At 38.8% G+C, this 26813-nt stretch overlaps 1 protein-coding gene across 2 annotated transcripts in view; it reads right to left on the bottom strand.

The window, feature by feature from the left end:
- The window catches only part of LOC111157075 (succinyl-CoA:glutarate-CoA transferase), a 775701-nt gene that overhangs the window by 330714 nt on the left and 418174 nt on the right, over nt 1-26813 (bottom strand). The window contains exons 13-14 of one of the 2 annotated variants that reach the window (XM_022518298.1): nt 10207-10219; nt 8018-8044 (exon numbers count right to left, since the gene is read on the bottom strand). The exons of the other annotated variant lie outside the window; for it this stretch is intronic. Of the exons in view, the coding sequence (XP_022374006.1) occupies nt 8018-8044; nt 10207-10219 (40 nt within the window). The remainder of the gene's footprint in view (nt 1-8017; nt 8045-10206; nt 10220-26813) is intronic. 2 annotated transcript variants of the gene reach the window in all.

Here is a 26813-nt window from a genome sequence, read left to right as displayed (position 1 = left end):
TCAAAGTCAAATTATGACTCTCCTGTAGGGCTTTCCTTCCCAAGAAGTAATGGATGTTATTGATTTAATGAGATGGAAGAACCAAGGTTCAAGTAGGAACTTGGGAAAAGAAATCTGATACATCTGATACAATGTGCCTCTCAAGTCCAAATATATATATTATATATAATATAAATATATTCAGAAGAATTCATTTCTGTGAAGTTATATTTAACTTGAACCATTTGTAATGGTTCAATGGAATTAACAAATTGTGTTTTTTATACAAACTTTTCACTCATCATAGAAAACAGAGCAGAAATAAAAATCACAGATCTCACTAAGCAAAAGAATCTGAAATCTACTGGCCTAAAAGAATTTCCCATTGTTAGTGTACGGAGCAATTACTGTAATAGAATATGGTTTCTAATTTGCAGAGATAGAACTCAAGACCAAAATATCACTTATTCAATTTTCATCAAGATGGGTCTGCATTTATAATACTTGAGTCATTTTAAGTCTCTACTATTCCCATATGATACCCCAAATAGCAATTTACAGGGAGGTTCGTTGTCACAATCTTCCTTCTCGGGGGGAAATAACTGATCACACCAGGAAGTCCAACCAAAGTAAATAAGAAAAGCTAATATGGACTGAGTCTGCTATTATGTGCCAGGAACCGCTCTAAGGGCATTACTGGTGTTAATTTTATTTAACCTTTGCCATAATGGATCTAGGTAGGTATGCCCATTTTGAGTTGACAAATTAGGAAACGGAGGCACAGGAAGGCAAGTAGTTTCCTCAACACCACTCAAAGGCTAACCAGTAGAGTTATCTGAACTCCGGCAAACCCACCGCCACGTCTTGACATCTCACCTTGACACTGGCACCGCCGAACAGGTGAGGGAAACGCGAGGGCACTGAATGTGAGGTGTAAGAAAAGAACCAGGCGCCAAGGGCTCTTCTATCTTTATAAGGACAAAAGAAGGGACCGACGTCCCATGTTTAGTGTTGGCATACATAATAACTCCCAGAACCGTATGTTTCAAATGACCCGATCACTGGGTCTTTCGTTTCTGATCACTTGACATTTTTAAGCATGAATCATCTAATGAAAAAATTACAGGGCTTTCTTTTGAACACATTGTTTATTTGTCACCAAGCGATCTCAGATATACTTTAAACAAATTCCTTCTCTAAAGGAAAGACTACATACCCTCATGAATGGCATAATCCAAAAATAGAAATTATTTAAAACAGCTCTCACACCTTTTCTAAATTTCCTACATTGTGAAATGACAGCAGTGTCTCCCTTTCAACACTGCCTTTTAGTCAATGTAAAAAGAAATAAACCATCCCCACATGCTCATATTTGGTGTTTACTTTTCCGTCAGTCATCTAAAATGGGACGCAGGAAAAGGGATGTGTCTGTCTCTGTTAGAAAGAGAAGAAAAGTGAAGGAAAGAAAATCTAATGCAACAAGAGAGTTGCCATATTTGGAACTGATTGAAAGAGTTTTGTGTCACCAAACATTTTTCAAAGACCGATCAATCCACAACTCTTTTTATAAACCAACCTGTAATGACTGGTGTTTCCACACATTTTCTTCACACAGTTGCTTCCCAGTTTGGCAGTGCCTTTAATCTGAAAACGAATTTCAAACCTTAGATGATCACACAGAACCTTTTTGGCATCATGGAAAAGAATATTTAGATCATAAAGACTTAAAGGAATGTAAGCTCGAGTTCCAAGTAGTTTAAACTTTCATTACAGAGATGCTGAAAGCCACATTGCTCGGCTTACACGAGGATGTTTATAAGCGATGCCATTTGTAACTCTGACTAATTAAATGAGAAATTAAAAGGATGTGAAGAAGAAAAGCAGGGATTAAAATTGATATTAAGTGAAACATATAAATTCTACAGGATAGCAAATACCAACACAGAACCGAGCATCGCTGTGTGATGGTTCCTATTCACATCTTCTGGCGTCGAGGGAAAACCACCTTGGAGAAACCAACAAATCCTTAAAATAACAGAAAAGTGCCAGCACTAACAGTGGTATACTTAGTAATCCCTGGGAAAATTCAAAGAAAGGAAAGTAATGAAATTTGTCACCTGCTGACTGGTTTCTGCTGCTTCAGAAAACAAAGAGCACATCAGATCAGGGTTCAGAATGTACAGCCAGAAAAGAACAGAATTCCTAACGGCAAAGTAACTGACTCCACTATGAATACAAACCACATTACCCTCATCCCAGCCCCCAAACCACTGGTTCTCAAAAACTCAGTGCCCGACCAGCCACAGGAACATCTTCTGGGAACTGGCTAGAGATACAAATTCTCAGACTCCACCTAAGACCAGCTGAATCAAAACCTTGGGGATAAGGCTTGGTAATCCATGTTTTCATAAACCCTAAAGATTATCTTCATGCACACTGAAGTTTGAGATCCACGGCCTTAAATCATGTCACAACATGATCAATACAAGGAAGAGACGCCCTTGAATCTTAACAGTTGTAACAGGCAGGAGTTCTCGATGCTTACTCTGAGCAAAGCTCTGTGTGACATATTACTTACAGTCACTCATTTAATCTTTTTGTCAACCTTGTAGCTGCTATATCCATGCCACTTACTAGCTCGACAGGGCACAGTGAAACGGAGTTCCCAAGAAAAGACAGTGTTCTTAGGAGACCAGTGGGTTTCTTGAATGTAGATATACTGAGAAAATAAACAGAGTAATGAAGAGAGGATTTTCATGCACCTCTGAAGCAATTTTTACTGACAAAAACCTTCCTGAAATTTTGAAATTTCTTTGGAAAAGCAAACAGGTCAAGGTCTAGCTTTTTCATGAATCAACTCCTTGAACTGATTCCATTCCAATAGCCTTCATTCTGGTCCAGAATGAGATGTGGACTGGGGCCAGCTACCCGGACGCACTGAGTAGTGTTGGTGGTAAGTAGGATGGCAGGTACCAGCACATTCCATCCCTGCGGCCAACCCTCCACCCTTAGGAAAGCAATGGATATTCTTAGCACTGGGGGAAAGAAAATATAAAATAATTCACTTCTGATCATTTGATATTTTTAAGCATGAATCATCTGATGAAAAAAATTAGATGAAGATAAAGATAAAGATGATGTGTGTTTAAATGACAGCTAAAATCAGGAAAAAAAACTAACAGCCTCTTTTTATCCCTTTACATAGTTCTACTACCTCATGTAGTGACTTGGCTTGAAACCTTGAGGTTTTTTTGAGCATTCCTTTCTCCTCATTCTCTCATCCAAGAAACCACCAAAGCCTAAAATCATATTGTTCAGACTCTCGTATATGTCACTTTCTTTCCATTCCCATCTCCCTTACTTTACCTCAGGCCCTTATGATCTTGTTCTGGATGACCACAATGGCATCTGCACCTCCTTCTCATATTTATCATGGAGACCAGCCTCAAAGTCACTTTTATCATGATACTTCCTTGCTCAAACCCCATCAGAAATACTCCCTTAGTGACAAGATAAAGTCCAAACTCCCCAAACATAAATGTGAACATCTTCACAGCCTGGCTCCAGCTTTATCTCCAGCGGTCTCCTCAAGTGAATCCTAAACTCGAATCACCATTCCAAAATCATCATCTCCAAAGCACGTCATGGATGTTCCAGCAAACCTTCATCCCTCCCCACAGCTTCAGACAAAAGATAATGGATGTGAAATGCAAAGTGAAAACAGGCATTAAGGCACAGAATAAATTAATGTCTGTTTACTCTTCGGGATGTGATTACGGATTAGTGCTTCCAATTTCTTTATTCTACCATACTGAATTTATAACTGTTAGGAGAAAATAGTAAGTGTCTAGAAGTTTAACATGGGTCTTTGGTTAGCTTATACAGCAGCATTTGGCTTAAATATCAAACCTGAGCTTTCAGATGCCAGAGATAAAACCATTTATAAAGGAAGAAAGCTTCTGCTCCAGAGGCTCACATCCATGACGTAAAGCAAATACCCAACTCCCTCCTTCCTCTCTCTACAGAAGCACCACCACAGCCAAGGTTCCTGGGATTTGACCAAATTCATTGCTGGAAGAATAGGGATTCCTATTTTTCCCTTAGGAAATAACCATCCAACTACCAAAACCAATCAACTGAGTCCTCCAACTCTATTTAAAAAACTAACAAGAATCACCAACATTTAAGTGAAACCAATAGAGTGATAAAAATGTTCCAGGGATGTCTGGGGGGCTCATTTAAGCATCCAACTTGTGACTTCAGCTCAGGTCATAATCTCAGAGTTGTGGGATTAAGACCTACATTGGGCTCTGCACTCACTGTGGAGCCTGCCTGAGATTCTCTCTCTCTCCCTCTGCCCCATGCCTCCATGCTCTCTCTCTCAAATAAATGGATAAATCTTTTTTAAAAAGGATTCCAAAAAGAATTAATCCTTAAAAAGAATTTCTGAAAGAAATAAAAAGAACTTTTAAATGGATTATAATTATTATAATCAACAAGACTAAAGAAAATACTGCCTTCTTTTAAAAAAAACAGTTGAAAAGAAAGACTAGAAGAGGAAGAGAAGGAAGGAAAGAATCAGCATTTTTGAAAATTAAAAACAATGTGGCTGATATAAAACATATAAACAGATGAATAAATAGTAAAGTGGATATGCATATGAGAAAAATTTCAATTAGTGATTTGGAAGATCATGAGAAGTCTCCCACAGTAGAATAAAAGGGACAAAAAATAGGTCTTGGCAAAAACACTAAGAAAAAAAAAAAACATACGGAATCAAGCATGTAGTGTAAGAAACAAAATTAGCATTCTCTACCAACAGTGTGATGTCCAGCAAAACATTTAGGAAATTATTAAAATACATATGAGTTTACTAAGCCAGATGGAAACAATATCAACATAAAAATCAGTAGCTATCTCACACACTAACAATCACAAATTAGAAGACGAAGCCCATAAAGATTTCATTCAGAATTCAAGCAACACTCACATAATAACTAAGAATAAAGATAAAGTAAATGTGCAAAAGATATTTTTAGAATAACTGTCAATCTTAACAAGGACATATAATAAGGCTTAAATCCTAGAAAAACACCATGTTCCTGGTTAGAAAGATTTGATATTGTAAAGTGAATTTGCCCCAAATTAATTTATAAATTAAAGAAAATCCCTCATCCTTCTAAAATCTATGTAATATAGATTCATGAAATGAGCAAGGTCATTTTTAAAAAAGAAGAAAATCTGGCCTGACATACTATGCAAATAGGATAACTAAAAATCAGCAAGAAACTAATCCAGAGATATATAGACTGGACTGTAAACAGAATAGAGAATCCAGAAAAATATCCCTACACATATGACATTTATCATGATAATGGTTCTATCTCAAACCAGCAGGAAACAGAAGACTTAACAACAATCAATGCCATTGGGATACATGGCTTTTTACCTGGTTTAAAACGAAAAATAACAAAGTTATTTTAGAATCTTATATCATAGACAAAAATTCTTGGTATAATAAAGAGCTAAAAACAAAGCTATAGGGGAGCCTGTGTGGCTCAGTGGGTTAAGCCTCTGCCTTCGGCTCAGGTCATGATCTCAGGGTCCTGGGTTCAAGCCCCACATCGGGCTCTATGCTCGGCAGGGAGCCTGCTTCCCTGCTCTCTGCCTACTTGTGATCTCTCTCTCTCTCTCTGTCAAATAAATAAATAAAGTCTTTAAAGAAAAACAGCTATAAAAATGTCAAAGAAATAGCAAATACAGATATTTTAACAACTTTTTTTTTAAAGATTTTAAAGACAGTAGTAGTAGACACAAGTAGGCAGAGAGGCAGGCAGAGAGAGAGGAAGGGAAGCAGGTTCCCTGCTGAGCAGACAGCCCGATGTGGGGCTCGATCTCAGGACCTTGGGATCATGACCTGAGCCAAAGGCAGAGGCTTTAACCCACTAAGCCACCCAGGCGCCCCAGATATTTTAATAACTTTGAGAGGGCAGGTCTTCTTACAGAAGACACAAAGTTCAGGTGCCATAAAAGAAAAAAACTGACTTATTTGACCACATTAAAAACTAAAATGTCCTGTTTGGTAAAATAAATAAATAAATAAATAAGTTCTTTTTGAAAAGCATCACTCAGGGGAACAAAATTACCATTTATATATAGAAAAGGGGTTAAAATCCGTAATATACAAAAGTAAGAGCTTCTTAAAATCTAATAGATATTTAACAGTTAAGATGAATCAACCTAAAAAATTCCCATTCTCAGTTTTTTCTTTTTTTTTTTTAAGATTTTATTTATTTATTCAACAGAGAAAGAGAGAGATCACAAGTAGGCAGAGAAGCAGGCAGAGAGAGGGGGAAGCAGGCTCCCTGCTGTGCAGAGAGCCTGATGCAGGGCTTGATCCCAGGACCCTGAGATCATGACCTGAGCTGAAGGCAGCGGCTTAACCCACTGAGCCACCCAGGTGGCCCCCCATTCTCAGTTTTAATCTAGGAAATGAAAGTACTAGTGCTAACATGAAATGCAAATGTCACTTCTTTTTGAATCAGATTAGTAAAAAGAAAGCAGCAGGAACCCGTAACATCTAGTATGGGCAATGATGTGAGAATAGAGCATTCTCCATTCAGTTTGACTGGAGTATAAATCAGCACAGCCTTTTGGGAAGCATTTTGGTAGTTTTTACTGAACTTTAAATTGTGCTTACCTGCTCAACCAGAAATCATACTTCAAGAAATTTATTCTAGAAAAACTTGCACATTGTCTTACTCTGTGCATCTAAACATTTCAAGTCACATACGTGCCATTTAAAAAAATGTGTTATTCCCACATACCAATACGTATTCTTTGACAATAGTTAGATATTTAAATAATTCATCATTTGTATCATAACATATATAAATAAGGGTTTTAAAACAAATTCTTTAAAGATAAATTCTTTCAAAATACTGACCACATTGCCCACCATTGCATACCCTTAACCACTGCATACTAAATATTTACATGGAAATTCTCTGTCTCCATTTTTAGGTACAATGTGCAACTTTACTGTGTCCATTGAGTCAAAAATGGTTCTCTGCTGAAGACCAGTGCAGTAGGTAAAAAAATAACCCCTCAAAGGTGTCCACAGCCTAATCTCCAGAAACTGTCAATGTGTTATTGTACACAGCAATAAGGTCCTTCTAAGTATAATTAAATCAAGGCGTTTGAGATGTATTAATTATCCTGGGAAATCTGGCTGGGCCCAGTACAATCACCAAAGTCCTTAAAAGAGTAAAGTGGAGGTAGAGGAAAAGTGATGGATAGTAGGAGAAAGACTCAAATGTCCACTGCTGGCTTTAAAAGATGGAAGGAAGCCATGAGCGAAAGAACATGCACGGTTTCTAGAAGCTGGAAAAGGCAAGGAAGTGAGTTCTCCCCTACAGCCCCCATAGGAATTTCACCCTGCAGACATTTTGACTTTTAGCCCAGTGAGACCTATTTCAGATTTCAGACCTCCAGAATTATAATAAATATGTATTGTTTTAAGCGGTTATGTAAAAAAAATTGTTTTAGCAATAACTGAAAACTAATACAATCAGACACTGTATCAGGTGATACAAACACTAACACATGCTCTTGCCTTTGAGATCACAGCCCTTCCAGTGGAGGAAATAGATACAAATTATAATTCTTCAGATAGATATTAAATGTCAATTTATAAGACTCTCTGATTCTTTTTAATTATGTATAATTTCATTATATCTGCTGATACACTATCACTTTAGAACTCCTCAGATGCCTGCACATTATATAAAATTGACCTTGGTGGTTGGATATTATTGGCTGAGAGTAAATAAACTTACAACTTTGTCCTAAATATCTCAGTCTTTGCTATTAGGGCATTCTTCATGTCTTCCTGAATTCTGTAGGTAATGTTATAAAATTATTTATTATTAAAATAGGGATAAAAGGGACACTCAATTTCTATATTTCACTGTCAGCTTCACTTAAGAGTTTGGTAGACATTCATTATAATACATTATTGAGCATTTATGCATAAAACATAGTTTATGTAGTAGACTTTTGAATCCTGAAATTGAAAGTAAGCAAAATGTTTGTGTCAATTGGAACTTCCGAAATGGATTTTAACAAATAAACTACGTGGGAATTTCCCACTGGGGAAGAGAATTGCTGGCACTGCCTACAGGTGTTAGGGCCTCACTTACAACAGCCCTTGAATCCCTGGTGGGCAGAGACAGGAAATGATTTGTGAATATGCAAGTGGGAAGAAGTGTGTTAGCTTGTCATCTGCAGGGCTACCCCTACAGCGAATGTGAGTAGATCTCCTCATCAGCCAGAACTAAGGGGAAAAAAGGACAACTCAGTTGAGTTACTCCCTTGATAGAAAATTTCAAATATTTATGAGATGTTTTCCCTTGTGGCATATTTTACATTTCCTACACAAAATTTTCTCCAAATTAAAGTGCTTTTATGAGACTTCCGGTATCAGGGTCAAGTCAAGAGGCCGAAATCTGGGGCACCTGGGTGGCTCAGTGGGTTCAAGCCTCTGCGTTCGACTCGGGTCATGATTTCAGGGTCCTGGGATCGAGCCCCACATTGGGCTCTTTGCTCAGCGGGGAGCCTGCTTCCCCCTCCCCGCCTCTCTGCCTGCTTCTCTGCCTACTTGTGATCTCTGTCTGTCAAATAAATAAATAAAATCTTAAAAAAAAAAAAAAGAGGCAGAAATCACACCATTTCTCTTTTCAGAGATAACTGAATAAAAAGCATTCCCCCTAAAGTTGGTAACTGAACTGATAAAAAGAGAACTCTACAGTATTACGAAGGTAGTGGCTGTAAGAAGAACTTAGCACTCCCAGGACTAGGGGAAACAATAGAAAATGCTAGAATTATTAAACTTGGGCCCTTAGAAATAGGAGCTGTGGAGTTAAAACTCAGATCTCCTAGAAGGTGCTGGCCTGGGAGAGATGGTTTCTCTGAGACAGGACATTTAAGTGAATTCTGTAAGTGTCAGAAAACTTCAAATTGAGCTCAGCTGCAGCCTCCTGAAAAGTCTGCTGCGTGTGCGGGGATGGGGGGCTGTTGCCGACGTGATAAGCATAGGAACCCCAAATGAGCTGGAATCCATGGGAAGAAAGCAGAAAAACAGGCAAGAGAATGTCTTTTTGTCCCCTTCCCACCTTGGTGACTCCCTCTAGTGCCTCCCCTATGCACGATTCAAACAGGAAGTCAGAGGGCGAAGCAGCAATGTGGTTTCCAGTCCCAACTCCAACATCACAGAGCAGAGCACAAAAGCATGGATGTGCCCCTGAGAAACAGCTCAGCAGTTGGTTCAGCCCTTCCACGATGCACGTCCACCAATACGCTTTCCTATAAACAGCAACAGCACAGCTGTGTGCACGTAAAAAGATGCAAATGAATTTGTATTAGTACAAATGATGTCGTATTAGTATAAACAAAGACGCCCTCCCTTCAAAAATCAATGGAGACAAAAATCTCAACAATCTCGGTATCTATCCCTATGCAATTCTACTCTCCAAATGTGGCCACGGTCCCATCTGCATTTTCTCTTACCTAACTACTAATTGGAGAATCATCTCAAGAAAGCTATACAATACAAAGAGGAAAATACACAAACTGCTTTGCTATTTACGCAACTGGTCACAAGGCTGTCACTGATGTTTACAACTTCCTTCTTTCACTGTCTGTCCCAAGCTTTCTCTATCCTCAGCCAAAAGTTTAGTAAGTCTGTGATCTTACCTGGTGAGGCAACCCAAACCTTTACTCCTGATGTGTCTGAATCCAGTTTTGTTGTAACTTCTATTATTTGATTTGGAACTACTAAGTCGAGGCTCCCAAGAAAATGCGCTGGGTTTCAGACACGGTCCTCCGTGGCCTCATGGAATGGTTACCAACCCCTTTTTCCCTTGGTAATCAGGATCGATTACTCCAGCCAGCAGTAACCACCTGTGTTACTTGTTGCTCCAGTGGCATTTAAATCCCTAACAAGTCAGGTGGCTGCCTCATCTTCAATTCAATGAATCGGTACTGTGTCACCTGGTAGAGAGGCCTTCTTTCCTTATGAAGTGCGGCTACCAAACCCCCAGAGCTTAAAGTTGTAGAAGGAGAAGCCAAAATGCTGAGAATGGGCTTTCAGACATTATCATTCATGGAGCCATTCCTAACTCCTTGATTTCCTGAGCCATGTATTTTGGCCACAGGGGAGACAGCAACCAGACATTGGACTCTGATTCAAAGCGTAACTGCATCCTGGAAAACGGCACCCATCCTTCCAGCTATGGTCTCCATTCCACTCATCCACTGGGAAAGCTGCTTTTGAGTGATGAGATAAGGGGTAAGACAAGTTAACTTCACAGGCTGGAGCCAAGGGCTGCACATTTTAGTTGTGAGACGCTGCACAAAGTTGTACAGAAATACCATGATCACAGATAATACATTCTGCAAATCCATGGATGGCGATCCTGGCAGAAGCATTAGGGGCAGGGAAGGCAAATCAGTATCAGGATTACATATCAGTATTGGTGGGGAAATCATGCCCCCCCATGATGGCATGGGTCCCAAGTAATCAACCCACCATGTAGTGGTCTCTCCTATTGGAAGGGTAGGCACGAAACAAGACACAACCCTTGGGGAGTAGTAATCTATGTTGTTGAGCCCCTCCACAGCCTCTATCCCTGTGCCATGGCTATGCTGTGCATGGGCCCATTGAGCAGGGACTGCGGTGGCTGAGAAAAGAGGCTTACTGACATCCATTAAAAAAATGTGTCATTTTGTTTGCCTGAGAGGCGCTAATGAGCATGAACATGGGACACAATTATCTTCACACACTACACCTATGCAGGGGAGGGGGGCGAAAGGTTATAAATAAGACATTTGAAGCCTAGAGAGGTTCGGCAATTTCAAGGAAGTTGAACTTGCCCCAAGTCACAGAAGAGAAACCAAAAGAGCAAGAACTCTCCCCCAAATCTGTTTGATTCTAGACTACACAATCTCTTACTATTCTAGTGTCTCTAAAAGAAGCAAGAACAGGAACCAGAAATGAAACTGAAACAGAGAAAGGACATGACTACATTATCAATAAGGCTTAAAACAAAAACAAAAACAAAACCCTAGTTTTTAAAAGTGAGGCTCTTGGGGCACGTGGATGGCTCAGTCGGTTAAGCGGCTGCCTTCAGCTCAGATCACGATCTCAGGGTCCTGGGATTGAGCCCCGTGTTGGGCCCCCTGCTCAGTGGGGAGCCTGCTTCTCCCTCTCCTTTTGCCCCTCCCCATGCTTATGCTCGCTCTCTCAAATAAATAAATAAAATCTTAAAAAAAAAAAAACAAAAGTTTGGGGTTCCTGGGTGGCTCAGTCGATTAAGCATCTGTCTTCAGCTCAGGTCATGATCTCAGGGTCTTGGGATCAAATCCCTCATTGGGCTCCCTGCTCAGCAGGAAGCCTGCTTCTCCCTCTCCCTCTGCCCTTCCCCCTGCTTATGTTCTCTCTCTCTCTCTCTCTCTCTCTATATATATATATATATATATAAAATAAGTAAATAAAATAGATTAAAAAATTTTAAAAGCTAAAAAATTAAAATTAAAGAACAAAAGTGAGACTCCTCACCAAGGTCAGTGTTGCAAAGAACTGAACAGACAAGGCAAGAGGTTAAAATAGACTAATAGAAAATCATTTATCACCTTTTAGCTGAGACATGGAGATAGTAACCAAATATCACCGGGGCCTGCCAGGAAGTTGCAAGGTCATCAAAGGACAAGGAGGGGACAGTGGTGGGTGGCAATAAACAGAAGACCAGAAAGGGCTGACCAAAGAGAGAGGAGGCAAGGTAATGTCACTGAAGGTCGTGTTAATGTCACACGTGTATGAAAGAAGTATGCAGAGACTGGATGAGCAAAGCCAAAGTTACATCCGGTATATTCTCCAAGTTCCCAAATAAAGGAGAATTTATAATGGTATCTACTTCTAGAACCACTTAGATTATTTAAAAAAACGTGAATTCACCCAGCAACAGTGAGCAGTACATTGGAGACAGTAAAAAACAGGAATTAATAGTGATGGTAGTAGTAATTATAGCAAAGCTTGCATTTCTTGAGGCTGTACATGTACCCATGCTGTGCGATACAGTATTCACGCGATCTCATCTTGCTATCACAAGCCTACAATGGCCAATATTATAGTCACCATTTTACAACTAAGGACACTAAGGGTTAGAGATAGGTAATTCATCCAGGCTTACATAATTAGTGACAGAGACAGTTACCACTGTCTGCTTCCAAAAGCCATGTGCTAGACTAGTGGAGGAGAAAGGGAGGGAGGGAAGCCCGAGGGAAGGAGGGAACCTGACAGGGAGGGAGGGAAGGAAGAACGGTCGGTGTAAACAAGAGAAGTAAATCCTTGCAATTAAACAGTTCAGTTAGTAATGGCAATACTTCTTGATCTTAAAGACTCTTGAACAATAAGTTCATATGCACCCCATTTAAATGTAGACCAAGGGAAACAAAAATTTGGCCTCAACCCTGACCACTCCCCATCCTACTTACATCTATCCTATTTTCCATAATCTAGGTTTTTTTCCCCCTGTGTTCCTCATTGCCTGGCAATTCCGGGTGTTTTAAATCCTATTTAAGACACTCTGGCAACAAAATTATTTACGACCTTTTGGATTGAGATCTTGTTTCAGAACCAAAATATTTTAACTTGTACCTGCCAATCTGAATGACTCTAAGAGAACAAGTCGCTTATAAGTTTTTCCATCCCTTCTCCAACCATCGACAATGCAGCAGTAAATGCCTTCGCCCGGGGATTCTGCAGCCCCGCATCAGTGTGCCTGCCAACGGATAAGGGAAACATGAAACCATTGATTCAAGTTACTATACCTGGGATCCATCTGTCCACAAACCGTAAATATTAGAGAAGCGAGAGCGTACATGGAGTGGCAAATCCCTCACCTCGAATTTTGTGTGTTCAGGCCACAAATTGGTTCTTTTTTTCTTTCTATTGAGCAAATGACTTGAATGTTTTAAGTTTCAGGTTTTGAAACTTGAGGTTTGTAGCATTTTCTTAAAAATATGCTAATATTTAGCCAAAGTCCTTCATATTTGTTATTTTATTTGATCTCAGGATAACCTTAGGAGATCAATTATTACTACCATTTCACAGGAAGCTGAGGTTTACTAGCACTCAAGATTATGGGACCGAAAACAAGATTTTCTCACCCAAATGTCTTCTAAACCATGAAAGCCCCTAGAAAATTTAACCTTAATAGCCTCCAGAATTTCTTCAAGTGGTCTCATCTTTAGCCTTTCTAATTACACTCGAAGTTATATATTGAAAAATTAGGGATATTCTAGCATTTTAAAGATATCATGTGCTTTTTAATGCTTTGGTTATATTCCATATGTCTAAGAAACTTGCTATTTGTACCTTCTACGTACAAATTGGGTGCCAACCCTTATTTGGACCTTTCTTTTCCTTTAACTCAATGTAAAAATTCCTTATTATCTCCTTTGGTTATTCTCTCTGTCTGTATTAAGTAAGCCTGTTTCCTACTGTTTATTCCCATAGTTTTCCAAACTTTAAAATTAGAAGCTATCAGAGCTTCCTCTTTTTATTTATTTTTTTTAATTTATTTATTTATTTGACAGAGATCACAAGTAGGCAGAGAAGCAGGCAGAGAGAGAGGAGGAAGCAGGCTCCCTGCCGAGCAGAGAGCCCGATGTGGGGCTTGATCCAAGGACCCTGGGATCATGACCTGAGCTGAAGACAGAGGCTTTAACCCACTGAGCCACCCAGGCACCCCAGAGCTTCCTCTTTTTAAAGGTGGTCCAAATTCCAAACTATCAGATGATACGAGTCACAGTACCTGGAATTAATAAGTTGTTGAATAAGGTTTTCAACAAAGTTGAAGTTTGTTGGACCCCTTTACAAATTATCCTAATTCTGCCCTAGAGTTCCCTCAAATTCACACTGATTCTGTCTTGGCAATATAAAATTCCCCTACTAGAAAGAAAACCCACTTGTATTCTTAAGCAAAAATAATCCCTGTTTGTCTGCTATTATAAGCTAATGAAACTCCTCAATAGCTTGTCTTTTCTTTCTGACTTGCATCATCATAGTACTTTTTATTACAAATTCTACTCCTCTGGTAGTCTGTTCCAGAGATTTAATTCAGATATATGCTGTCGAGATTTTTCTTACTCTTCTTTTCTCAGCTCAAAGAATTTTTTGTATCTACTATACATAAAGCATCTTGTGAAATAATTTTTTTAAAGATTTTATTTACTTATTTTGGAAGCAAGAGAAAGCTCAGGGAAGGGGCAGAAGGTAAGGGAGAGAATCTCAAGCAGACTCCCCGCTGAGCTAGGTGCCCGAATGGGGGCTGGATCTCATAAGCCTGAGGTCATGACCTGAGCCGAAATCAAAAGTCGGATGCCTGACCAACTGAGCCACCCAGGCACCTGATACCTCAAAATTCAGTGTTGTTTCACTGTATTTTTTGTCTAATTATTACAATTATTTATTTTGCAACAATTCTGAACATAGAGAAGAATTAAAAAAAAAAAAAAGGAAGAGTTCTTACTACTCTTTACCTAGCTTTGCTTTATTTGAATTTTACTCGATTTTCCCCTAATGTCGTTTCTCTATATAAGGATCTAATTCGGGATTACGTCATCATCATCATCACCAGTGATGGTACCAGGCTGCAGAGTTAAAGTGTGTCTGCCAGTTTTCTCTTCTGTAAAGTTATTATTCTTCCTATCATTGCTCATAAATATTTGGGAGAGGATGGTGACATTCTGAAAATACTCTGCTCCTTATTAAACATTCCCCCACCAATGTAAGCATTCAGTGGTGGATTTTGCCTACTGTAGTTACTATTGTGATGTTCTAACAGTGGTTTTCTATTTCCTTAATTCTTCTACATGCATTAACTGAAATATTTCTGCAAGAAAGACTTGTCTCTTCATCTCACATATTCATGTATTTAATCAGTCATTAGTCAGTGTGAACAAATAAATAGTTTTGTTATTTGAGATGTAATTCAAATACTTTGGGGTTTTACACTCTTGCTTGAATCATTTCTTATTCCATTTGTTCTAACTCGGGCCATTGGAAATTTTTTCAGGTTAGCTCCTATATCCTCCTGGTGTGTCCCTATACTTTTTGTTTTAGTACTCCCATATTTTCTGGCATCACCTGGTGTCCAGGCTTACCTTGAATTTTCCTCCACAAGCCCTGGAATCAACTATTACTTCAAGAAGCTCTGATACTATTTAATAAGAGGATAATATTAAAAAGCAAGATCTGGGAGTTAAGTATGTTCATGACTACTATGGAAACACTGCTCCTAGGAAGCTCACACGTATGAATACCTTTTAATGCACACACGTATATCTGTATTTATTTATCTGTATATATTTTAAAAACACACACACGGTTGATATTGATATCTCTGACTCCAATCTAGCACCACACGGCTCATTCTATTATTACTGTGTTTATTTCTAAATGCTTTGACAACAAAAGAAATCTGGCTTTCATTATCTACAGTAGATCCGCCCATCTGTTCAATCCTATTATACATGTAAAGTAGTTTCAGAATTGCTAACCCATGCCCACTTGAAAAACAAAGTTACCAACCATAATGTGTGTCATCATTTTTGTCTTTAGCCTTACAGTATCCAGTCAAAACTCTGGTTTCCAAAGTCACGTAGGTCAGCTCCTTTCTTCCGTATTTCTCTCAGTGTGGTTTATCATTCATGAGTCACAGTCAAGATCGTGCATCTTTGGTCTTCTTGACATCCTGGTTGATTTTTTTATTAATTTACATACTCTTCATACTATCGAGTGGTATAAATTTCTGTATTGACCACCATAGTACCACACAGAACAGTGCAATCACCCCCAAAATTCCTGTGTGCTGCCCCTTTGTAATCAACCTCTCCCTCAGCTCTTGACCACTATCAATCATTAATCTGTTTTCCAACTCTGTATTTTTGCCTTTTTGGGAATGCTATATAAATGTAATTACATAATATACAGTCTTTTGTTCCTGGCTGCCTTCATATAGCAAAATGAACTTAAAATTTACCTGATGTGTGTGTGTGGTGGGGGTAGGGGTGGGAGGGGGGTTTGGCAACTTCCAGAATGATAACATGAGTAGCTCCATGGATTCACTCCTCAATGAAACAATCATAGCTGGTAAAAATCATTATTAAGAACAACTATTTAAAGTTTCTGTGAATTATCCTAAGGATATATAGCAAAGGAAGAAGTATTTATTCAATACAATCTACTAAATATCAGTAAGAAGAGCAAAAATATGTGGCATTTGGGCCACAACCCACTCTCTCCACAAATCACCCCTCTCTTAGGCACCCCTGAGATCAGCAGAAGTTCTACTCCCAGTGGTGCCTCCAAGAACAAAGGGCTCCCCATCCACCCTGCCCCCAGCCAAGGATAGTATCTCTCCAGAAGGTGCAGGTCAACAGTATTTCTCATTACCAACCCTCCCCTACACCCACACCCACCCCGAGCTCACTACTGCAAAGTCACTACTTCAGACAAGAAATGTTAGGGGTATGGGGCTGTCTTCCTCTGCCTAACTCTGACTCATTGAGGCTTTACCCCAGGTATAACAGGCCAAGAATACTGAGATCCCAGTTACTTTTGTCCCATCTTGCTCATAGAACAGAGATTCCATACTGGGAAAGGCAAACAAAAACAAAATGAGAAGCTACCAATCCCACCAAGTGCCCTGCTTATAAAGCAGGGGTATCATTCTGAGAATCTACCACCGTGCCTGCCTACAGCTCCAGAACAGTGCCTCAGAGAATTTGCCCACAGAGAGAAGGAAGCAATAAGAATGGAAAGATCAAGAATTCCCCCAAAAGAATTGAATGTATTTGGAAAGAGTATGGAGAAGTTGAGGACTAAGGATGCTCTCAAAAACATCAACAGATGAGTGGATAAAGAAGATGTGAGATAGATTTAGATATGTGTGTGGGGGGGGGAATATTATGTGGCCATCAAAAAAAACACCTGAAATCTTGCCATTTGCAATGACATGGATGGAACTAGAGGGTATTAAGCTAAGCAAAATAAGTCAATCAGAAAAAGACAATTATCATATAATCTCACTGATATGAGGAATTTGAGAAATAAGACAGGATCATAAGGGAAAGGAGGGAAAAATGAAACAAGACAAAAACAGAGAGGGAGACAAACCATAAGAAACTCTTAATCTCAGGAAACAAACTAAGGGTTGCTGGAGGGGAGAAGGGTGGGAGGGTTGGGATGGCTGGGTGATGGACATAGGGGAGGATATGTGCTATGGTAAGTGCTGTGAATCGTGTAAAACTGATGAATCACAGACCTGTACCCCTAAAACAAATAATACATTATATGTTAATTTAAAAAATAATGAAGATTTGCTGGTAGGCAATTAATAGGAGAATAGTAGCTGCATGAAAGGAAAACAAAAGTAAACTGGAGGCCAGCTTATTTATCAGAGAGAACCAAAGAAAGGAAAAACTAAATAGACCTATTCTTGTAGTCAGAACAAACCACAAAGACAGGCCTCAGAAAACTATCCCCACAAAGGGGAACCAATTTAGTTGGATCAGACTATGGGGCTATTCATGCCCAGAAGCATTGCTAAAAACAACACAGAAAAACCTGGCAATTAATGGGGCCTAACATCCAGATATGATATCAATCAAGGCAGACAATTTAACAGAGAGATTAGGGAAAGTCAAACAGAGCTCTGCTAAAACCACTGTAATCCCATGGTGAGAATACGCATGCCTGAGGTGACACCTTCTGAATATAAACATCAGAGGGTTCAAACTCTAAAGGGGCAGGGGGAGGAGGGATTTCCCTGAATCAGACCAGAAAAGTCATTAAACAAATAAACAAGAAATAACAACAAGCATTGCAGAGGGGTCACGAGAGAATATGTACCCCAAATTGCTTGCAATACATTATTTAAAATGTCCAGTTTTCAAAAAAAAAAATGATGACACATGCAAAGAAACATGAACATGTGACTCACACACAAGAAAGAGTAGGCAATAAATACGACTTCTGAGAGTATCCAGATGTCAGACCTAATGGATAAAGACTTCAAAATAGCCTTATAAGTATGATCGGAAAACTAAAGGAAACCATGTCTAATGAATTACAGGAAAGAATGATGAAAAGGTCTTGCCAAATAGAGAATATCAATAATGGGAAAGAAATTATTTTTAAAGGACCAAATGAAACTTCTGGAGCTGAAAAATACAATAATTAAAACAAAATATTCACTAGAGGGGCTGAAAAGTAAATTTGAAGTAGAAGAAGAAAGAATGAGTGAACCTGAAGATAAACTGATAAGAGATTATACAGTCTGAAAAACAGACAGAAAAAAGAATGAAGAAAAATAAAGACTCAGAAAAATGTGATACCATTAAATACAACAACAGAGGCATAATAAATGTACCAGGGAAGAGGGAAGAAAGGAGCACTAAAATATTTAAATAAAAAGTGGCTAAACATTTCCCAAATTTGATGAAACATTAATCTACACATCTAAGAAGCTCAGTGAGCTCCAACTAGGATCAACTTAAAAAAATCCACACCCAGACATATCTTAATCAAAATGTTGAGAACCAAAGACAAAAAGGAAATCTTGAAATCAAGAGGAAAACAACTTGGAACAAAAAGGGAACACCAGTAAGACTGGCAGGTGATTTATCATAAAAAACATGCACACCAGAAGGCAGGGGTTATGATATTGAAAAGTTTTGAAATTTTTTGAAAAAAAAATCAATCAAGAATCTTACATACATACATCTCACAAAATTATTTGTCAAATAATTATTTTTCAAACAGTTTTTCAAAAATGTAAATGAGTTAACTGGGGTGCTGGGGTCGTGCAGTCAGTTAAGCTTCTGACTCTTGGTTTTGGCTCAGGTCATCATCTCAAGTTCCCTGCTCAGCAAGGAGTTGGCTTGAGATTCTCTCTCTCCCTCTTCCTTTGCCCCTCCCCCTGTCTAGAATAAATAAATAAAGGTAAATGAACGAAAGATATGCCCAGATAAACAAAAACTGAGGGAATGGGTTGCTAATAGGCTTTATAAGACATATTAAAGGAAGTTCTTCTAGTCCATATGGAAAAAACCAGTAAAGGCAAATATCAAATATAAAAGATATAATAAATATATATTTCTTCTTTCTCCTCTTAACTAAATACGAGAGAAACCCTATTAAACATATGTATATATGAGAACCAACTCCTTATATGTGTTCTTAACTCATTATATGAGGCCAGTATTACCCTGAAACAAAAACCAAACAAGATGTAAGAAAATTACATGCATACATATATATTTTTATGAAAATAGACCAAAAAAAAAATCCTCTGTGGAAAGAACCAAGATGCCCTTCAACGGACGAATGGATAAGGGAGATGTGGTCCATATACACTATGGAGTATTATGCCTCCATCAGAAAGGATGAATACCCAACTTTTGTAGCAACATGGACGGGACTGGAAGAGATTATGCTGAGTGAAATAAGTCAAGCAGAGAGAGTCAATTATCATATGGTTTCACTTATTTGTGGAGCATAACAAATAGCATGGAGGACATGGGGAGTTAGGAGAAGGCAGTTGGGAGAAATTGGAAGGGGAGGTGAACAATGAGAGACTATGGACTCTGAAAAACAATCTGAAGGGTTGGAAAAGGTGGGGGAGTGGGAGGTTGGGGGAACCAGGTGGTGGGTATTAGAGAGGGCACGGACTGCATGGAGCACTGGGTGTGGTACAAAAACAATGAATACTGTTATGCTGAAAATAAATTTTAAAAAATGATTAAAAAAATCCTCAACAAATTACTAGCAAACCAAATATAGCAACACATAAAATGGATTATACACCATGACTGATTCAAATTTATCTCAGGTATGCAAGTTTGGTTTGACATCTGAAAATCAATTACAGTAATATACCATATCAGTAAAAAAAAGACAAAAAGTAAAGATCATTTCAATAGATACAGTAAAGCAACACTCTTTTCTGATAAAAGCATTCAACAAACAATGAATTTGAAGTAACTTCTTCAATCCTGAATAAAGGCACCTATAAAAAGACCACAGCAAAAGTTATACTTAATGGTGAGAAATTGAATGTTTTGCTCCTTAGATCAGGAACAAGGCAAGAATGTCTGCTCTTGCTACTTCTATTCAATATACTGGGGTTCTACCTAAGGAATTCAGGCAAAAATTGGAAGTCATCCAGATTATGTAGGAAGATAGCATGATCTTATAATCAGAAAATTTCCAAAGAATCCACATTGCCCCCTAAAAAATTTTCAGCATGACTGAAGGAAATCCACATCGCCCCCTAAAAATGAATTCAGCATGACTGAAGGAAAAATCTATTTTATTTCCATGCAGTATTAATTAAAAATATAAAACTAAAATTGAGAAATCAATCCATTTATAATATCATCAAAAAGTAAAATTCTCAAGCACAAAATTGGCCAGAGGAGTACAAGACTTGCACACTGAAACTACAAAATACATTCTGTAGTAAATTAAAGATGAAATAAATGGAAAGACAGTATCTTCAGGATCAGAAGACAATACTGCTAAAATGGCAATATTACCAAATTGATCTGCAAACTCAACACAATTTCTATCAAAATCCCAACTAACTAATGAGCAGAAACTGACAAGCTACTCCTAAAATTTATGTGGAAATGCAAGGGGGAAAATATCTTGAAAATGAAAAACAAATTTGGGGTACTCACTCTTCATTTCAAAACTATGACAAAGCCACAGTTCAAGACAGTGTGGTACTGGCAAAAGAACAGACATACAGATTAATGGAATAGAAATACACCCTTACGTTTACTATGAATTGATTTTCAACAAGGGTGCCAGAAAATTCAATGCAGGAAAGAACTGTCTTTCAATAATTGGTGGTAGGCCACTGGTTATTTTTATATAAAAGAAAAAAGGTAGACTCCTACCTCACACCATATGCAAAACTAACTCATGGAGTTAATTAAACTAAATGGATTAGAGACCTAAATGTAAAAAAATAAAACTATAAAATTGTTAGAAGAAAACATAATCATAAATCTTTATATCTTTGGATCAAGCAATGGTTTCTTGGATACAACATCAAAAACACAAGCTACACAAGAAAAAAATAGATAAATGAGACTTCATGAAAATTAAAAGCATCTGTGCTTCAGAGACCATCAAGAAAATATAAAGACATCCTACGGGTTGGAAGAAAATATTTGCAAGTCATATATGTGATTAGGGACTTGTATCCAGAAGACACAAAGAACTTTTATAACTCAATAATAATAATGGACAAATAACCCAATTGAAAAATGGGCAAAACATTTGAATACACATTTATCCAAAGTAGGCATGCAAATGGCCAATAATCACTTTAGAATATTTTTTACATCATTTCATTAGTGAAATGCAAACGAAAACTGTAGAGAGACACTACTTCATACCCACTACTATGGATATGAAAGGAAGAAAGGAAAGAAAAAAGTAAAGGAGTAAAGGAGGGAGGGAGAGGGAGAAAGAAAGAAGGAGGAGGAAGGCAGGAAGCCAGGAAGGAAGAGGGAAAGAAAGAAAAAAAGAAAGAATGAAAGAAAGGCAGAGAGAGAGGGAGGGAGGGAGGAATAAAGGAAAAAAGAAAGAGGAAGGAAGGAAGAGACAGAGGGAGGGAGGGAGGAAGGGAGGGAGTAAGAGGGGGGAGGGAGGGAGGGAGAAAGAGAGAAAGAGAGGAAGGAAGAAAGGAAATATGGGAGGGAAGGAGGGAGGGAGGAAGGAAAAAAGGAAGGAAAGAAGATAAGTGTTGGCAAGGACATGAAGAAATTGAAACCTTCACGCATTGTTTGTGGGATTATAAAACAGGGCAGCTACTTTAGAAAACAGTTTAGCAGTTCCTCAAGAAGTTAAACACGGAGTTATATTAGTCTCCTGGCCACATATGCAATATAACACGCTATATTAAAACATATGTCTACACAAAGCCTGTACTTGAATTTCCATAAAAGCATGATTCATAATAGACAGCATGTGGATATAAACCAAATCCCCATCAACTGAGGAATGCAAGAGTAAAATGTGGTGCATCTATACAAAGGAACATTATTCAGCCATACAAAGGAACGGAGTACATACTATCATGTGGGAGACCACTGAAAACATTACACTACGGAACCACTCACATACACATGTTGAATGATTCTATTTATATGTAATGCACAGACAGGCAAATCCATAAAAACAGAAAGTATATTAGTGGTGACAGGAAGATAAGAAGAGGGTAAAATGGAGAGGAAATGCTAGTGGGGTTCTTTTAGGGGTTATACAAATATTCTGCAATTAGATAGCGGTGATAGAATGCACAGTGCTGTGCATGTGCTGAAAATCATGGGTTACATACTTTAAAAGGGTAATTTTCCAGTATATGAATAACTTCTCAATAAAGCTCCTAGTTTTTTAAGAGGTCGCACACTGTACAGTTGCATTTATTTAACATCTCTTGAAATGACAAAATTATAGAGATGGAAGGAAAATTCATGGTTGCCGTGCATTAGGAATGGGCCAGTGGTTGATGTGACTCAAAAGAGGCAGCAGAAGGAAGATCACTGTGGTTGTGGAACAGTTCTGTGCCTGGATTGTGGTCATGGTTACAGTGCTCTACACATTCGTGTAATAAAACAGCATGCACTATATATACACACATTTTACTGACGTCAGATTCCTGGTTTTGCTGTTACACTATAATTATGTAAGTAAGATGTAATCATCAAGGGAAGCAAGTGAGGAGTCCGCAGGACCTCTCTGTATCATCTTTGGAACTCCCTGCAAATCTAAGTCTTTCTAAATAAAAAGTGAATAAAGTATTTTAAAGATTTTTTTTTTTTTATTCATTTGACAGATAGAGATCACAAGTAGGTAGAGAGACAGGCAGAGAGAGAGGAGGAAGCAGGCTCCCCGCTGAGCAGAGAGCCCGATGTGGGGCTCGATCCCAGGACCCTGGGATCATGACCTGAGCCGAAGGCAGAGGCTTTAACCCACTGAGCCACCCAGGCGCCCCTGAATAAAGTATTTTAAAAAACCTTCAATGGTCTTTGAATCCAATCTTTGTCAATAATGTCTTAATGATTAACCCGCTTCTCAATGAGTTCCTGAATCCCCAAAAAGACACCTTGGCAGATAAATATAACATATTACAGACTTCAAGGCATAAATATATCTCTCGTTACAAAACAGTTATTTGGTACTCCTGTTTACTGGTTAGTCTCCTACTTGCTTAGAGTCAACCTCGTACTGGGCTTCTTTCTCGCTGGTGCTTAGCACAGGGCTTTACACTTTGCACACAGCTGACCCTCATGAACTATTTGACTATGAATGAGCTGTGATCTTTAGGTCTCAGCAAACAGCTGCGGTACCATCATTTCACTACTGTGAAGCATCGTCTAAAGGCATCAGGGAACTCTAATTAGGGCATCTTCCTTCTTGCTTATTTAAAGATTCTCTAGAGCGGTTTTGGGTTCACAGCAAAACTAAAAGGAAGGTCCAAAGAGTTTCCATTTCTCCCCATCCCCCACACACGCATAACCCATTATCAACATCTGCCACCAATTACATCTTTACAAATAAAGAATCAACAATGACACATCGCAATAACCCAAAGCATCTTCTTTTCCACATATAAATTTCTCAGTCTCTGAAAAAATATAGTCCTTTCACTGTACTTCTATAGTTTGCAGGAATATACTTCTCTGAGCTTAAAGACCATGCAATTGCCACTATTTGTATGAGAATTTCATACCTTAGGTAAGCCCTAGTGGTATTTGTAAACTTGTTTGAGATAAGAGTCACTTAACAACAACAACAAAAAAATCCACTTTTTCAATGACATAATGATACAATGTCTTTGTGTGCCTTGGGTCAGAGGATCCCAGAGTATAGAACAGCATCTTAATACCTAGTCTACTATGTGCTCCTGCATACAGGTGTCCTGGCTTCCCCCAACTGCAGTGACAATTTGAGGATAAGGAAGATAGATCTCCATGGGACCAGGAACTGAACTGTATCCTGGAGAAAGCTCTTTAAAACAAATTTGACCATCCGAGATGGCTAGGAACAAGGTTAAATGAGATCTGTCAGTCCAGTTGCAACACAGTAATACCACGCCCCAAGATGCCCACACATGTCTATAATTAATTTAAAGTAGCCAATTTCCTGTAACCTGGAGAGTACTTCTTCACAATGCTCACACACTGGTCATCCATAGCTGGATTATTACCAGAACTGGAGTTTATGAGAGGTTCAGGGCCAGAGTTCCAGCTGACAGGATATAAAACGAAGAATGAAAAGCTTCTACTAGCTCTTACCATGCATGTTTTAGGGTAGGCTCTGTCAAATACAGCTTGGACTTGAGGAATTCTATCTTCTGTCCCGAATTTCTGCCATGAAGCTGATAAACTCTACATACGTCATGGATGGCTGTATGCAGGCACACGTAAACCCCGCATCTGCCTGCGACCCAGGACCACCAGCACACTCGTAGGAGTTCATCAGCTCCACTTCCAGGAGCCGGCATCACAGCGCGTGGGCTGCCATTTTGGATATAGATCCAACCCTTCAGCGCGGCATATAAGTATTCCATGAACTGACTCTCGGGTTCCTCGTTTTCATCTCCCACCCTATCTCCTCCACACACCATGCTCCAACCATAACCCGCTGTATGAGCTTCTCACACCTGCCCTCCCCCAGGCAGTCCCACATCCCCCCTTCATTGCTTGGTTAATGCTTCCGCCTGAAGTACTTTCCCATCCACCACTGCATTTTCCAGAAAACATCCAGTCATCTTTAAAAGAAGAAGAATCAATTATAAGTGCCTTCATTTGAAGTTCTTCACATGCATTACCTCATTGAAGTTTTGTTGTTGTTGTTGTTGTTGTTGAATTAATGGAACAGAAATGATTCAAACCTCCATTTTACAGAGGAGGAAGCTAAGGCACAGGAAGGTTGGTTGGTGCCCATAGTCACTCCATGAGGAAGTGGCAGAGCCCGAATAAAAGCCAGTTCTGTCCAACTATAAAGACCATGTTCATAAACAACACTCTCCTCCCTCCAAAGCATTCTGTGCTTCTACCATAGAATCCTGGGGGAATCTTCTAAAAATCCAGATATCCTTAACTCTATACTAACCTGTGTTATCAAAATCCTGCTGCTAGAACCTGCAGGATTTCTATTTTGAAAAAGTTCCCCAGGTGACCGATGCCTACCCTGTTTGAGAATCACCGCCTGACGATATAAAAGGGCTTACAACAACTATTGACACTTCCACATACACGAAGAAATTGGACAGCGTCTGAAACCAATTTTGAAAATTTAACCATTTTTCATAAAAGTTAAATGAGACATATCTATTTTGCAAAAATGAGAATCTGTAGAGAAGTATTTCCAAGAGTAACTGCATTCTGGTAACATTTTAATTACATTTTATAAATTAGCAAAAATCTGTTTTGTAAAGAAAAATGAATTTAAATTATCTTTCATTTAAATTTTTGACAAGGAATCAACTACAATTGGGTGGAGAAGATCTGAACATTTGATTGAGTGTGTGGCTGTCTTAGTGGTCCTCAGGCATCAGAAATAAAATCTCAGCTATGGTGCAGAAATATCAGCAATCCTTCAGGCTTCAACTACTCAGTGTTTTATGTCTCTGAAACAGCAAAGGGAGAATTGTTATAATCGGTCCATTTGAAATGTGAGAGAACACAAACAATGGCATAGAACAGTCCTCTGACATTTCAATACGCATTGTTTTAAAGTGACAGAAATCTGAGGGAAGGGCAATGAAATTTGAAATTTTACTTTGCATGTTTAGAGAGGACTTCCCCTTTGCCCCTTTCCACTTTAATTTTTTTTTAATGCAATCCCTATTGTTTTTGTAGCTAGACAATGTGAGGTATTTGAAATCAGATTTTTTTGTGTGTGGGTTTTTTTAACTTTTTATTTGGAAATAATTTTAGACTTACAGAAAAGTTACAAAGCACAGTCCTCAAATACCACTCCACCCAGCTTCTACCATTAACAGCTTTCCTAACCACCATAAAATTATCAAAACCAAACATTGTACATGGGTACTCTCTTTCTTACTGAGAAACTGTGTGAATTTTGACGAGGATCACACTGGCCCTTCTCTATGGACCAGGAGACAATCCAGAATCCCATATACTACATCTAACTGCCATACCTTTTTTAGCTTTCTCCCATCTGGGACAGTTCCTCAGCCTCTATCTCTGGTAAAATTACGCATTTGGGGCAAGAAGGTGATGTTATGATCATTTCAAAGGACTCATGATGCTGATAGACCTTTTTTTTTCTTGGTCAAAGAAAGAGAAACAACTAGGGGAAGCAGCAGGCAGAGGGAGAGGGAGAAGCAGACTCCCGGCTGAGCAGGGAGCCTGATGCCAATGCAGGACTCGATCACAGACCCCAGCCGAAGGCAAATGCCTAGTTGACTGAGCCACCCAGGCATCCCAATGCTGATAGATCTTATTACTGGGGATACTAACTTTGGTCACTTGGTTAAAACTGGTATCGGTAAGACTCCTTCAGGGTAAAAATCGTTTTTCCTTTGTGACGGAAAATATGGAGGGATCCTTTGAGAGTCTACAAATACCTCTTTTTCACTGTAATTTTAGCCTCCACCAGTGGTTCTTTCCTGCAACAGTTTTTACTGGGATGTTTACCTAAAGGTAATTTTCGATTTCCCCGATTC

Source organism: Enhydra lutris, unplaced genomic scaffold (genome assembly GCF_002288905.1).
Source record: "Enhydra lutris kenyoni isolate GAN:26980312 unplaced genomic scaffold, ASM228890v2 scaffoldscaffold51, whole genome shotgun sequence".
In the NCBI taxonomy this organism is placed as follows: domain Eukaryota; kingdom Metazoa; phylum Chordata; class Mammalia; order Carnivora; family Mustelidae; genus Enhydra; species Enhydra lutris.
The sequence above is the reverse complement of the archived record's forward strand: the minus strand, read 5'-3'. Positions and strand labels throughout refer to the sequence as shown.